Here is a 13467-nt window from a genome sequence, read left to right on the forward strand (position 1 = left end):
ACTTTTGACAATTTTAATTGGCTTATGTTTTAATTCCTTTTTTGTATTACTGTGCTTCTTTCAAATGAACGTACATCGTTAATGTGAGAATCGACCCTGACCTGTTACATCATAGACGCGTAACCTCTGTTCAATGTAAGTAGGGCAGCTGTGCCTCCACATCCGTTAAATAACATAACTGTGCCACTGGAGCATTGAGTTTCCCTTGGGTCAGTGAACAGAGAGGTTTGACCCTTCTCCGTTTCCTTTGTGCTGACAAGGCGCACATTTTAACGGTGCAGTACTACAGGAAACCGCAGTGATTTACTGCTGCTGGCTCTGTGACTGACCCTTGTTTATGATGTTCATTTTGAGTAGCGAAGGCCCCAAGGACAGTTTTAATCATTTTCACAGAGCACAGAGGTTACTGCAGGACAACGATCCTTTGACCTCAGCAAAAGTGCATAAAAATTAGAGCACACACAAAAAAAACATCTATCCCTAGACTTTGTATCATTTAATTAAATCTAATTAAAGTACACTGCCCCCAACTGTCCACAAAAATATTAAGCAGCACAACTATTTTCAACATTGATAATAATCAGAAATGTTAATCAGGAATCACGTGACACTGAAGACTGGAGTAATGATGCTGAAAATTCAGTTTTGCAACATGGGAATAAATTACATTTTAAAATATATTAAAACAGAAAACATTATTCTAAATATTTTCATAATATTTGACAATATTGCTGTAATTTGTTTAAATAATACTTCAAAATATTACTGTTTTACTGTATTTTTGATCAGATAAATGCAGCCTCGTTGAGAGATCGTACCAACCGCAAACCTTTGAACAGTAGTGCACATCTTCCTCAAAATATTTTTGCAATATCTTATTATTGTAATGTTTTCACTATGACGAGGAACCAAATGCACTGTGCTTTAGTTGTAGTTCTTGTTTTGTCTCAAGACGACACCAGTATGTTTTTCACCAAGCTAAGCCAATAGAAGTGAAACAAGGCAAGGTTCAAGGGCACTTGATGTTATGTTCTGATGTTATGGTGAGCATGCTAAGGTTGAGAACTACGAATCACAAACAAGCCTGATTAGACAATATATGGCCTTATAAAAAAGTAAAAGCGTAATCAACAATGCCGGTTTTATCTGTGGAAAACAAGTCTGCAATCTAGATTTTACTGTTATTGATTTAGGTCACTCAGAGTTTATAACTTTAGGCACAACTCTACCCTAAATGCATTAAAAATATGAGTGATAATGTAATAATAATTAAGTGCTGCAGTTATGTAACAGTGTCTGCACATGTATAATGGGATGCCATATATCTCTGTGTTTCAATCACATGCTCTTTTGTTATTTGACACATGAACTTTCCTGCACTCAGTCTTGGTTTTGTTTCCAAGAACAGGTTACTAGACACCAAAAGGAACATGACTGGAAACAAAGACCCCACAGTATTATAACTGGCTGTCACATTAGACAAAGCCATGCATTAATCAACTGTCATTCTTGGCCTATTTTTTTTTCTTTACAGCATGGAGTTTCTTGAAAATGGCATCAATAAACATGATTTTGAAAGGAAAAGTTCTTGCTTACAGTAATGGAACAGTTGCCGGAATGCACATACGTGAATATCCGTATCATACATGTACTTTATTATGTTTTAGACAACAGTTAGTTGCCATATTTTGTGTATAACTCCACTTGTCTGTATTTGTGTTTCAGACAGTTGGTCTAATGCATTAGCAGTGGAGATTATCAGCACCAGTAGGTGGCGAAAGTCATCAAATCTTTCATTCAACAGATTTGTTTCAAAACACTGACTGATTTTGAAATAAAACAATACAGCAACTGTATCTGTGTCTCCATTTTAAGGGCTGCATCCGTAGCCCCTGTGAAGGTTGAACTGAGTGTTGTTTAAAATGGGACGGCCTGTCTTTTGTAAGGTTGCTCTTGTCTCCTAGCAAGTACGACAGCTGCAGTTTACAGTTTGAAGGAGTCTTGGAAATGGGACATTCTTTGTTGCAACGCTGTGACGCATTCGCTCTTGGAATACAGCCTTCAAGGATGCAGTCCCTGAATTGGGACACAGCTTTTGGCTGTTTTTTTAAGAATGATTAACTGATTCACTGATTTATTCATCCACTACTCGGAGGCGTGACGGTTTATTACTCTGCTTTGGATTTGTTTGGAACTGTTTTGGTTGGTGGTGCAAAAGTAAATAAAGTACAAGAAAATATGGACACAGAAACATAGTATCTTTAGAAGACATTAGATGTCCCATTGGACTAAAGCTTCTTTGGTTCTCTGAAAAAGGAACCAATGTGTGAGGTAGATTTTCTGTACATCCCATCCAGTTCCCACAGAGTTAAACATATTTCCGCTTCTGGAATATGTATAGACATGTGGCATATCATCTTTGCAGATCATGGAAAAATGCACTGTCTGCACGCTCCCAGTTTTCCGTTTGTTTTGCCTCTTGTCTAGGACTCCTTAGGGGATGAAAGGTTAACAATTCCCTAATGTTGCTTATTTTTAAAAGTCACAGGGGGTTGCCTATAGCAGATGTTCTGAAAGTTAAATAGGTCCCGGCTAGAAAGTGTTTTATAACATGTTGAACTCCAAACTTCACTGACAGGAATGTCACACGATGGGCTGCAACCTAATTCTAGAGCTGACAGGGCATCCAGGGGTGAATTTGCAAGAAAAATTACATTGTTTAAAGATACACAAAGCATATATTCATTAATCTGGTAAGTTCAGCATGACTGCTAAACATTGGCTTATTGCTGATGAAAAAGCAAATGATTAATGTGACAATTAACACAATATGTGTGTGTCCCTTTACTCAGAAGCATTAAGCGTTGCACTAGTTATTTCCTGAGAAATTACTGGTTAAAACTGGTTCTATGAGCACCCAACTCCTCAAAAGGCAATCTTGTATGTGTCACAGGAAATTAAAAAGGCCTATGGTTTATTATTTTAAAAAGAGAGAGAGAGAAGTGAAACTTGTGTATAAAAAGTATCTTGCATATATTTATGTATAGACTAAATGTCTGGGGCGAGCAAATGAACATCAGCTACAATAAAACCCAACTGTGCATCACATTTAATAGAAAAAAAAAAAAGGATTTAATGCATCTTAATGTTTTAGATCATGATACACTTTCAGTTTTGGCAGTCAGCATATGACCATTTTCCCCACAGTGCCAGTATATTCTTGTTCAAAATAAATGTATAAATTCAAAAAAATAAGTGTTGTATTGTTTAAAACCAATAATATGGTCATGTGCCTAAACTTGTATGGATCAGTATCAGTGTACACAGCCGAAAACTGTTAAGACATTTATGCATCTGCAAAGTATGTGCATCCTGTGCTTTCCCAGTCTCAAGAGTTTAACAGATTCAGCTATGCACCATGCATACTTCAGTGTGAATGAGAATACAAGACTGCATTTTAAGCAAGTTTGTCTCTCATCTTTGCAGGATCTGAATGAATGCTCAACAAAATAATGGCAGAACTCAAAGGGCACAGGGAATATCAGATGCCCGCAAGACTTCAGAACGTGGATAAGCGACAGCTGCTGCATCTTGTCATATCGGAGTGTCATATTTAACTAACCCGATGGTGCCAAGCTGCTGTCCACTGCTGATTAATCAGAGTCTGTAGCTGTTGATTAAGACACATTATATACAGTCACTCCATATTTGACATAACAGACATTTACAAAATCATCTGAAATTTCCAAAATATCCAGTTTAAACGATCCTCTTTAATAGGGGTGTGTAAACTTATGATTATGATTTTTTAATATCATGTGAACTGATGATATTAAACATTTCATAGGATTTTATTAGAGAAGTATATTACTTTATTTTCATGATAATGGCTTCTGGATGACTATATTTTTGCACAGTTGCGTTGTGAAAGAGTTTTATAAATTTTTTGTTTTGTTTTTTTGTGTGCAAAATGCCTGTGGATAAATATTAATTTATGGGCCAAGAAATGACGCTCTAAAGAACTATTATATACAGTGGAGTCCAAAAGAGGTCACACAAAATTATAAATGGTAAATAAACAATGTTTTAGGATTTAAAAAAATTCATTCATTCATTAATAAAAAGTCTATGATATTCTAGAAATTTCTAAATTAATAATAGTTAAGATTTAGAATATGATCATCAGGTTTAACACAAACTTGTTATTGCAGCTCAAGTTCTGCTGTCATTAAAAAAAATCTATTCAATTTTTATTCTTTCTAAATAATTACAATAAAGAATAATGAAATAATTACAATAATTAAGTTGTCTTATACCTTTAGACTCCACTATATGTAAGACTTACAAATGCATACATCCGACTGTGTATCTGAGTTTGTTATATAAGCAAAACGAGAAGGAAACAATACTATAGCTCCATAAAGAGATACAGATACGTACAGAAAGCACGTCAGAGGAAATATTCACTGCAGGCCAGTGTTTAGTTTAACTCTGTAGGTGTTCAAACCAGACAGGAAATGTGTTACTTCCAGTGGTTCTCAATTGTTTGAATGAGGCGATGATGAAGGCCATGTGCCCATCTGCAGGATTTGGGCTGAGGGACGTTAACATCTATATTTGACCACAAGGAGGCAGAAGAACGTTCTCTGGACGGTCCCAAAATGCTCTCCTTTCAAGCACGTACACTGCTGAATACATGCCCAGATGTGGTTTAGTGTCCACCCAGAACAAACTGTTCTGGAGTGCTTGAGTTCTGCTCTGAGTAAAGAAGTTTTATTTTCAGTATATTTCGGTTTATCTTTTCATTGTTTCCTAATTATTCATTTATCAAGCATGCAACATGTAGTTATCTATGTGTTATAAATACATAAATAGGGCCACTTTAACAGGTGTAGTTACAAGCATAGTTTCACATAGTCTTCAACATCACATTCATATAACCATGACAAATATGCAGAAGAGGATAACCACACGTTGATGGTACAAATCTTATGACTGAAGTCATGCTCAGGATATTTAAAGTCACATTTACCATGCAACAGTATGGTTGCATGGTATGCCACCGTCCTGTTAAACATCCTATTCATCAAAAAATCCAGTCATGGTTTCCAAAAATATATTAAGCAGCTGTTTTTAACACAAATGTTTCTTGAGCAGCGAATCAGCATATTAGAATGATTTCTGAAGGATCATGTGACACTGAAGTAATGTTGGAATTATTAAGTTATTCTAAATGTCTTCATAATATTTCACAATATTGCTGTTTTTACTGTATTTTTGTTCAAATAAAGTGAGCATGAGCGACATGCTCATATGCCAGTGTTCACTGTAAATGAGCTGTGAATAAGACACAGAAGAATTTCCTGTAATGCAGTCCTCTGAATAAAAAAAAGCAAAACAGGTTGTGTTAAACCTGTGTCACAGATGCAGCTTATAAATGGGCGGCCACTTTTATGATGCAATCACCCAGAGATATCTTCTAACTGAAACTGGAATGTAGATGTAAAAATACCGTACTTTACAGTCCAGCATCACTTATGGGAAATCAAAATGTTTCAGCTAAGGCAAATAACCTTTAACATGAAAGAAAAGGAGAATAAAACTCAATAGAGTCATACGTTCATCATGTGACAGCTAACAAAAGCATGATTTATGAGTTGTCTACTAAACCAAGAACTCAGCAATGCTTTTGCTAACCACTGGATACTAAAACAAAATTGTATTATAACTTCCTCAAGAGAAGTTCAGCACTTCTTTTTTCCATTTCGACAGTGACTCTGTTAACATTTCCTCAGACATCTATAGCTTACGCACCTATAGCGCCTCTTTCGCATAAATGTTCTGTGATGCAGATGTTGCGCATTTAGAATGTGGGTAAAAGGTCATCCTGCTGGGAGTGACACCATATTAGAGTCAAAAAATGCAGCTGTTCCTTTGGTTCCGGCAGCGTGATTCGGGCGGATGACTAACTACTGCCATCAGTGCTTCTGGGAAACTCGTAGACTCCCTGTCATTCAAATGCTAATGGTCCTCTTCAGGGCTACTCAGCATCTGAAAAGACTTCGGCTGTAGGAGAGATGCATAATGCTATGTGCCTCACAGATGATGCTTACATTAAAATCCCATGCCTAATGTTCTGACCTGTCAGAGCTGTGAGTGATTTGTTCATCAGTAACAACACAATATGATATGATATTTCATGATATGATTCTCTGTCTTTTTGTTAAGTAGCTCTGCATGTACTAACCGAACATGCAGCCAAAATATCAGTGTCAAAACAATGACATGTTTTGTGATTCAGTTAAAGTGATCCACCAAAAGGCGTTCAATGCTATTATGGGACCAGCTGAAACAACTGAATAAGTGTTTGTTTTATTGTTTGCTGCACGTCACTGGCATTAAGAAGCAAACACACCCTGAGAGTTGGTTTACAAGGACTGGAACGAGAAAATGTTTTGGCAATCCAGCATTAATCATGAAACACAAAGTGAAGTGTTTTTCTAGCTGCATCACATAACAGATTATGCAAGCATTTAAAGGCGTTTAATTATTACGATGACGTTTTCTGTCATACACTATACTGTTCAAAAGTTTGGGGTCAGTAAAGGTTTTTCATATTTTTGAAAGAAGTCTCTTATGCTCACTAAGGCTGCATTTATCTGATCAAAAAATATAGTGAAAATGGTAATATTGTGAAATATTATTACACTTTAAAATAACTGATTTCTATTTCAGTATATTTTCAGATGTAATGTATTCTTGTAATAGCAAAGTTAAGTAGTCATTACTCCAGTCTTCAGTGTCACATGATCCTTCAGCAATCATTCTAATATACTGATTTATGAAACATTTTTTTATGATTATTATTATTACTAATAGTTGTGCTGCTTAATATTTTTGTGGAAACATTTTTTTTTTTTTTTTTCAGAATTCTCTGATCAATAAGAAAGTTCAAGAGAACAGCATTTATTTCAAATACATTTTTTGTAACAACATCTTTACTGTCAATTTAATGCATCCTTGCTGATTAAAAGTATTAATTACATTCAAAAACATCTTACTGACCCCAAACATTTGAAGGATAGTGAACATACTCATTCATATGCATCAGCTCCATTAAACATATAATTCCAGACGTGACTAACGTCACAAACAATCAAGTCCTGGCTTCTGCTCCACTTCTGATTACCCTTTCAAATCCTGTTTTGACCATGTCTGCAAAGTACACTGTAAAAATAAGCAAATCTCTCTCTGAAAACCTGAAAAGCTCTCGAAAGCCGAAAGGTAAACTCTATAACACTTGTACTTTGATATCACCCCCTGGAACAAACACCTAGTCCTTTGTATCATGGGACAAAACAGCTAAAAACACAGCAGTATTGCTTTTCTATGGGAGAGACAAACTCTCAGGCATCACCTAAAGAGGTATCTGAGCGTAGTCTTCAGAAACCTCCAGTGAATGCTGGCTTTCTGTGAGCGTGAACTTTCCCCTAATTCTCACACTGCTCTGTGCTCACAGTGGAGAACAGACCACCTCAGACCACAGCGTTCAGCTGCAGCACGTTCACCTCGTCTCTCCACACAAAGCCTCTGCCTCTGACTTCATACTGGGAAAACCCCAGTGTCCATTCACACCAATTCCACTACATTCTCTCTCTAAGCTACATAATTTACGTAGTATTTTATGTAACGTATGTTTCATAAATGTCCACTATTTGGACATTAAACAGGGCAGGATGCACCAAACTGAAATCATTCACATTTGATTTGTGAGATTCAATATGTCCTTTACAACTCAATAGTATCAGTAGGACTGTTTGTGGGAATTAGTGTAATAAAAATGTTAATATAAATATAATTAGTCAGAGAAACCACTGACTAAAAGTCAATATAAGTCAACATACAAACATAAGAGTCAAATAAATTGCTCAATATTCATTATTGTTGTAGACCAGCACTCAATTTTCATTAAATCTTCAAATTAAAATGAACAGGCTTTCTGGTTGCAACCGAGTCCATTCTTACATCATGGTCCACATTTGAAGCAAATATATGGTTAAGGGGGAGGAGGTTGAAACCTGAGCAGACTCACACACTCCCTTCAGATGGCCAACCAATCAGAACAGGCTAGACGGCTCAGAAAGGGTATAAAAACAAGTTAGCCTTTCAACTGCATGAGCCTGTGCTCTTGAGAATACTGCGACAGCTAACCTGTCTCTACTGCAAGTTAGAATAACTAGACAACCACAGACACAAAACAAGCAAGATGAAGGTACCACTGGCAAATCTGCTATGCATCACAGTCTTGGCAAGCTCCGGGACGAGCTTCCCACTGGAAAGGAGAGGAGCTGCTACTGGAAAGGAGAAGAGAGTTCAGTATGCAGCATGGGATGATGTTAATGTGCTAGCACATGGGCTGCTGCAGCTAGGTCAGGGTCTTAAAGAGCATGTGGACAAGGCCAAAGGCCAGGTGAGAGACATCACCATCAAGATGAAGGTCTTCAACGTCACCATATCCGAGCTTGGCAAGCTGACACAACGTCTTCAAGAAGACAGCGAGGCGTTGAAAGCAAAAGCCCAGAGTCTGGAGGAACGTGAGAACCTGGTCCTAAACGTGTCCATGGATCTGCGGGAGAAGACAGAAGAGCTGCTCAGAGACAGGAAGAAGGTCCATGAGAGGATGAATAAGCTGGAAGAAAAAGTAGATGGCTTGATGCAAGGGGAGGGTTTGGAAGCTGCCAACGGCAACTACAGCGATGCCCGAACCATTCAGGTAGATGAAAAACCTCATTTCAAGGCTAAAAGAAAGTGAAGAATATTGTCTAGGGTTTTAACCTTAGGCTAACAATATATCTGCCTGATATGCATTGTAATTAACTAATCAAGAATCATTTGGATAGATTAATGTGCATTTCCAATAGAGCACACGAGCCACTCATGTGACCGTGAACGCCGCTTCGTGGCATGAACTCGAGAGCCGTGCTGTACGTGCAAGGTAGCAGCTGTTCAAACAAAGAAAATGACACAGCCTAATGACCTCCAGGAAAGTTTGAAGTGTGTTGACCTTCGCCCCTTGATACATGTCTCAGCGAGAAACAAGTGATTCATACGCAGACTTAGGCTATATTTTTACGTTGTCTGCAACTTCGCGAGTTCATGTTACTGTTACGTAACGATGTAACGTTACAGAGAAAAAAAAAAAAAACTGTGTACAAGACCGGTTATACTGGAAAATAGAAACTTAATTGTCAACAACACTATGATTTTCGTTGCGGTCTGCTGAGGTTTGGAAAAGGCCATGTTTTGAGTTTGAATAAATACTGACCGCAAACAATTTGTGATTTCAGTGGATGCTGGAGGCGCAAAATAAGCGCATTGATGATCTAGTCGAGCGCATCAAGCAACAGCAAGAAAAACTGGATAAACAAAATGTTCGCATTCGGACCCTCCAAAACCAGGTAAGAATACTACAATATAAAATATAATATAACTATGAAGTAGTGTTGTATCAATAGATTAAGTCTGACTGCAAACTTACCCATAATATTCATGTAGATTCATATGAAAAGCGAGCGGTCTTCTCTCAAACTGAAGGAGGATGATGTTCATCTGAACGCGAGCTCTGAACAGCGAGATTCACCTGTTGGTAAGTCTAATTTTATTTTTATTTTTATTTTACATATAATAATATGCTGAAAATGTGTTTCTGTAAAGAGTGTAAAATCTATATGTTGGCGAAATTAAGTCGAATTGTTCCATTATGATTCTGCCTTATTACACTGTCACGCACACAATAATATAATTGCATCTAAAAAAAACATACAAGAGGAGGTTTTGCTCTTTATCAAAAACCTGCTGTGACTTGTGCCACTTGTTTTGCTCCTTTAGTTTAGTTATGTGCTGCATAATGTTGATGGAACATGTCCAGTTAGGGAAAAGATCTTGAAAACATATGGGAAATGTCTAATGGAAATAAGACTCAACATTTCAAACATTTAACTGTGAGATTTTTAGAAGTATTTTAAAACTGTGTGTGAGGGCTGGGAATGTAAACTCCATTTCAAAGCAATGACTACTTCTAAGTAGGTGAAAGGTGAACCTAGCAGAAACACATGGGCCAGAACAGTCATCCAAACGAGCACAATAAAGCCTCTCATGGCGAGTTCTGACATCAGTGGGTTTCAAAGAATGCTTTAAAAAAACAGTTTCCCTGGATGCCTTCCAATTGTGTGAGAGTTCATCAGTCTTGGACGGTCACAAGCATGCAGAGATTTGTTTCAAATCTGGCCAAGAGCAAAGTGAGGGCTTATTTTTTCACATATAGTATATCCTGTACATTAGATTAGATTTCCTGGCTCTAATCCACTGAAAACCATGTACAGAGTGCATATTTTTGGACCGTGAACTTTATACAGATTTTCCCTGTCGTGTGGAGATCACTCCAAAAAACACGTCATTTCTCTCAGAAAACGTGTAACCTTTACCCTAGATCTGTCAGAGCCAGACTATCCCCCTCAGACCCCCACCTCTACTCATCCACACAGACCACTCCTTTTATTGTAGTCAATGAGAAGTGTGCCAGACTAAAGAAGACCACTTCACTTAAAACCATATGCTTTGATCCTTTTGATCCAGCTTTTTAAATGTTGCATTATTTTTTTAAAGTATACACACACACACACACACACACACACATAGATAGATAGATAGATGTATAACAAATTTAAATTTTCATTTTTTATTTCATTGTCAGTTAATATAGGGCATCCAATTTTTAACAGGACAGACTTTTTTCTTTTTTTTTTTGGCATCTGACTCGCATCTCACATAGTCCCTTGAGGGCCTGTGCAGTTGCTCCTCAAATAGCAGCAGCAGCAGCCTCGGCATTCCCGGATCACTCGCTGCGCATGCATTGTGATGTCAGCAGAGGGGTGCTGTGCACGTGAAGCAGGCGTGGAGGGCTGGACTAAAGGGGGCAGGGGGAAGGAATGCTTGTAGCTCTACTGAGGGAAGTCTCTGCTTGGGAACTGGGGGAAAGGTCATGTTTACACCCTCGATTGTTTCAGCCAGGTCAGAATTCACATGTGAAACTGCCTTTGTTTTGGCAGATGTTTGCCACACTTGTCTGAGAAATATATGTCAGTGTGTATAGCATTACACTGAATGCTCTTTTGGACCAGTGTGAGATTTGTTTAATAACAACACGTCCAATGACTTGGACTATTGCCCTGGAGTTCAAAACAAACTCTGTGTTGGCTTTTGGGTTCTTGGGTGGCACGTTCAAGGTTTTGTGTTGGAGATAAAGTTTAGTTCACCATTATACAATGTGATAAACTTTTACCCTAGTGCGAGCAATTTCCATTTAGTGCCAACTTTAAAATCCCTGTTTGGATACAGGCTTGGGTAAAGGTCAGTTGCAGACATGTGAACATTTTTGTGGTGTTTTGGTGTCTTTCAGCTATGGCTTCTGACTGTCATGAATTGTTCCTGAGGGGTGAGACCACAAGCGGGCTGTACACCATCCAGCCAACTGACTCTGAGCCTTTTGAGGTCTTCTGCGAAATGACACCTGGTAAGTGGAGCAAACTTTCTGCCCCTTTTATTTGTCCATTTATCTCACATGCCCTCTTAAAAGAGCATCTTTGGCTTCTTTGTTCATAAACCTCCCCATCCCCCAAAACGTCACTTAGAACAGCTTGTAATCCTCTTGTTTTGTGCGTGTATCCACAGAAGGAGGATGGACAGTCATCCAGAGACGCCAAGATGGATCTGTAGACTTCAATCAACTTTGGCAGGCATACCAGACTGGCTTTGGGAGCCTAAATGGTAAGAATCCAATGTGAACTGACTTCGTTTAGCATGTGACCAACCGACTCTAAGCAAATAGCCACATCTGTCAGTACACTTTGATTAAGGCATAGAGATTTACCCACTAATAAGGGTTGAAGAGTGGCAGATTAAGGATAGAGGATCAGCTCAATCCTGGCTGGAGAGGAAACATTGTCAAATCCTGTATCCCTAATGCCCTTAAATGATTTAACTGCAGAGTGACTAAATCTCCTGACCTATTCCTAGACCAGAGTACACAGTCTCTCTTAAATGTCACTTTCAGGCGAGTTCTGGCTCGGCCTGGAGAAGATCCATTCTGTGTCCAAGGGCGGCAACTACATCCTCAAGGTGCAGTTCTCTGACTGGCGGGATGAAGTTCAGACCATCAACTACCCTTTCCGTCTGAACGGCGAGGAGAGCAACTATTCCTTGCGCATTCTGGGGAGTGCCGCCGGGAATCTGGAGAGCTCTCTGTCCACCGAAACATCTGGAGTGCCCTTCTCCACCCGCGACAAAGACAACGACCAGAAGAATGACCTCAACTGTGCCAAACAGCTATCAGGTAACATCATGATGCCATGGGCCATAAAAGAGGTTTTTCTATGTGAGTGATGTTGTGGTTCTAATTGGTTTCTATTATTGGCTTTCCAGGTGGTTGGTGGTTTAGCAATTGCGGTCGCTCAAACCTGAACGGAAGGTATTTTGTTACTCCTGCACCAAAGCAAAGGCACCAGAGAAAGCAAGGAGTGTTCTGGAAGACCTGGCGCGGCCGCTACTACCCGCTGAAAACCACCACCATGATGATTGCGCCTGCCGAGATCGAGAACAAGTCATAGAGGACCTCCGCTGAGATTTTAACCAATGATATGGGTGGAGAAACCACCATTCGTAACCTGCCAAAATAACGTGTTGGTGCTGAAAAGATCTAAAGCTCTATTAGGAGTGTATTTGTTAGAACAGACGAAGTCTGAATCATGAATGTGGTGGACACTCAAATCCCAGTCTGCACAAAAATAGGCTCTTTTATTTAGAACTAAATGTGCCTGGAGCTCTGCAAGCAGCAGCATGTTTCAGATGGTGCAGGCCACTGTAAGGATCTGCTACATGTTTAGACAAATCTGGCAGGGTGACGTCAAAAGACCTTATGGTTAAGCACCACTGCAAGCACTTTCCAAAGCTAAAAAAGCTTGGGGAAGAAATCAACCTTGTCACTAAAATACGGACCAAATAAGCTATATAAGCTTGAGCCAGTACTTTTGAGAATGCTTATTGTAAAGGCACTGTTTATCTTAAGGCATTATCCACAGACATGCATTAGATCTGCAGAATATTGAAAGTTCATTGCCTGTCAATTCATTTCAAATATCTAAATGTGGAAGTTATTTTCTGGTACGCACATGCTGTTTTTCAAAAGCTTAAATGATCTGGACTGCTTGTGTATTTTCCTGTTTTGAAATCAAATGAGGAGTTCCTGTGGAGATTCACTTTCTCAGTCACATTGACTGCCTTTATATGTCTATAGCTGTCACGTCCATGTAAATAACAGAAATATACAATTTCTTTGTAGCGTTACCGCTGTATCCTTGCCAACTTTAAAAGGTCATGTTCTGATTTCCATATTATTTAAGTGTTGTACAA

At 38.7% G+C, this 13467-nt stretch overlaps 1 protein-coding gene across 1 annotated transcript; it reads left to right on the forward strand.

The window, feature by feature from the left end:
- The first annotated feature begins 8232 nt into the window (after positions 1 to 8232).
- angptl4 (angiopoietin-like 4) lies at positions 8233 to 13459 on the forward strand. Its single transcript, XM_058751121.1, has 7 exons — positions 8233 to 8773; positions 9348 to 9458; positions 9556 to 9646; positions 11459 to 11572; positions 11731 to 11826; positions 12113 to 12391; positions 12481 to 13459. The coding sequence occupies exons 1-7, from the start codon at positions 8267 to 8269 to the stop codon at positions 12663 to 12665; spliced, it is 1383 nt and encodes a 460-aa protein (XP_058607104.1). The 5' UTR covers positions 8233 to 8266; the 3' UTR covers positions 12666 to 13459.
- Positions 13460 to 13467: the final 8 nt, after the last annotated feature.

Source organism: Onychostoma macrolepis, chromosome 02 (assembly GCF_012432095.1).
Source record: "Onychostoma macrolepis isolate SWU-2019 chromosome 02, ASM1243209v1, whole genome shotgun sequence".
Classification (NCBI taxonomy): domain Eukaryota; kingdom Metazoa; phylum Chordata; class Actinopteri; order Cypriniformes; family Cyprinidae; genus Onychostoma; species Onychostoma macrolepis.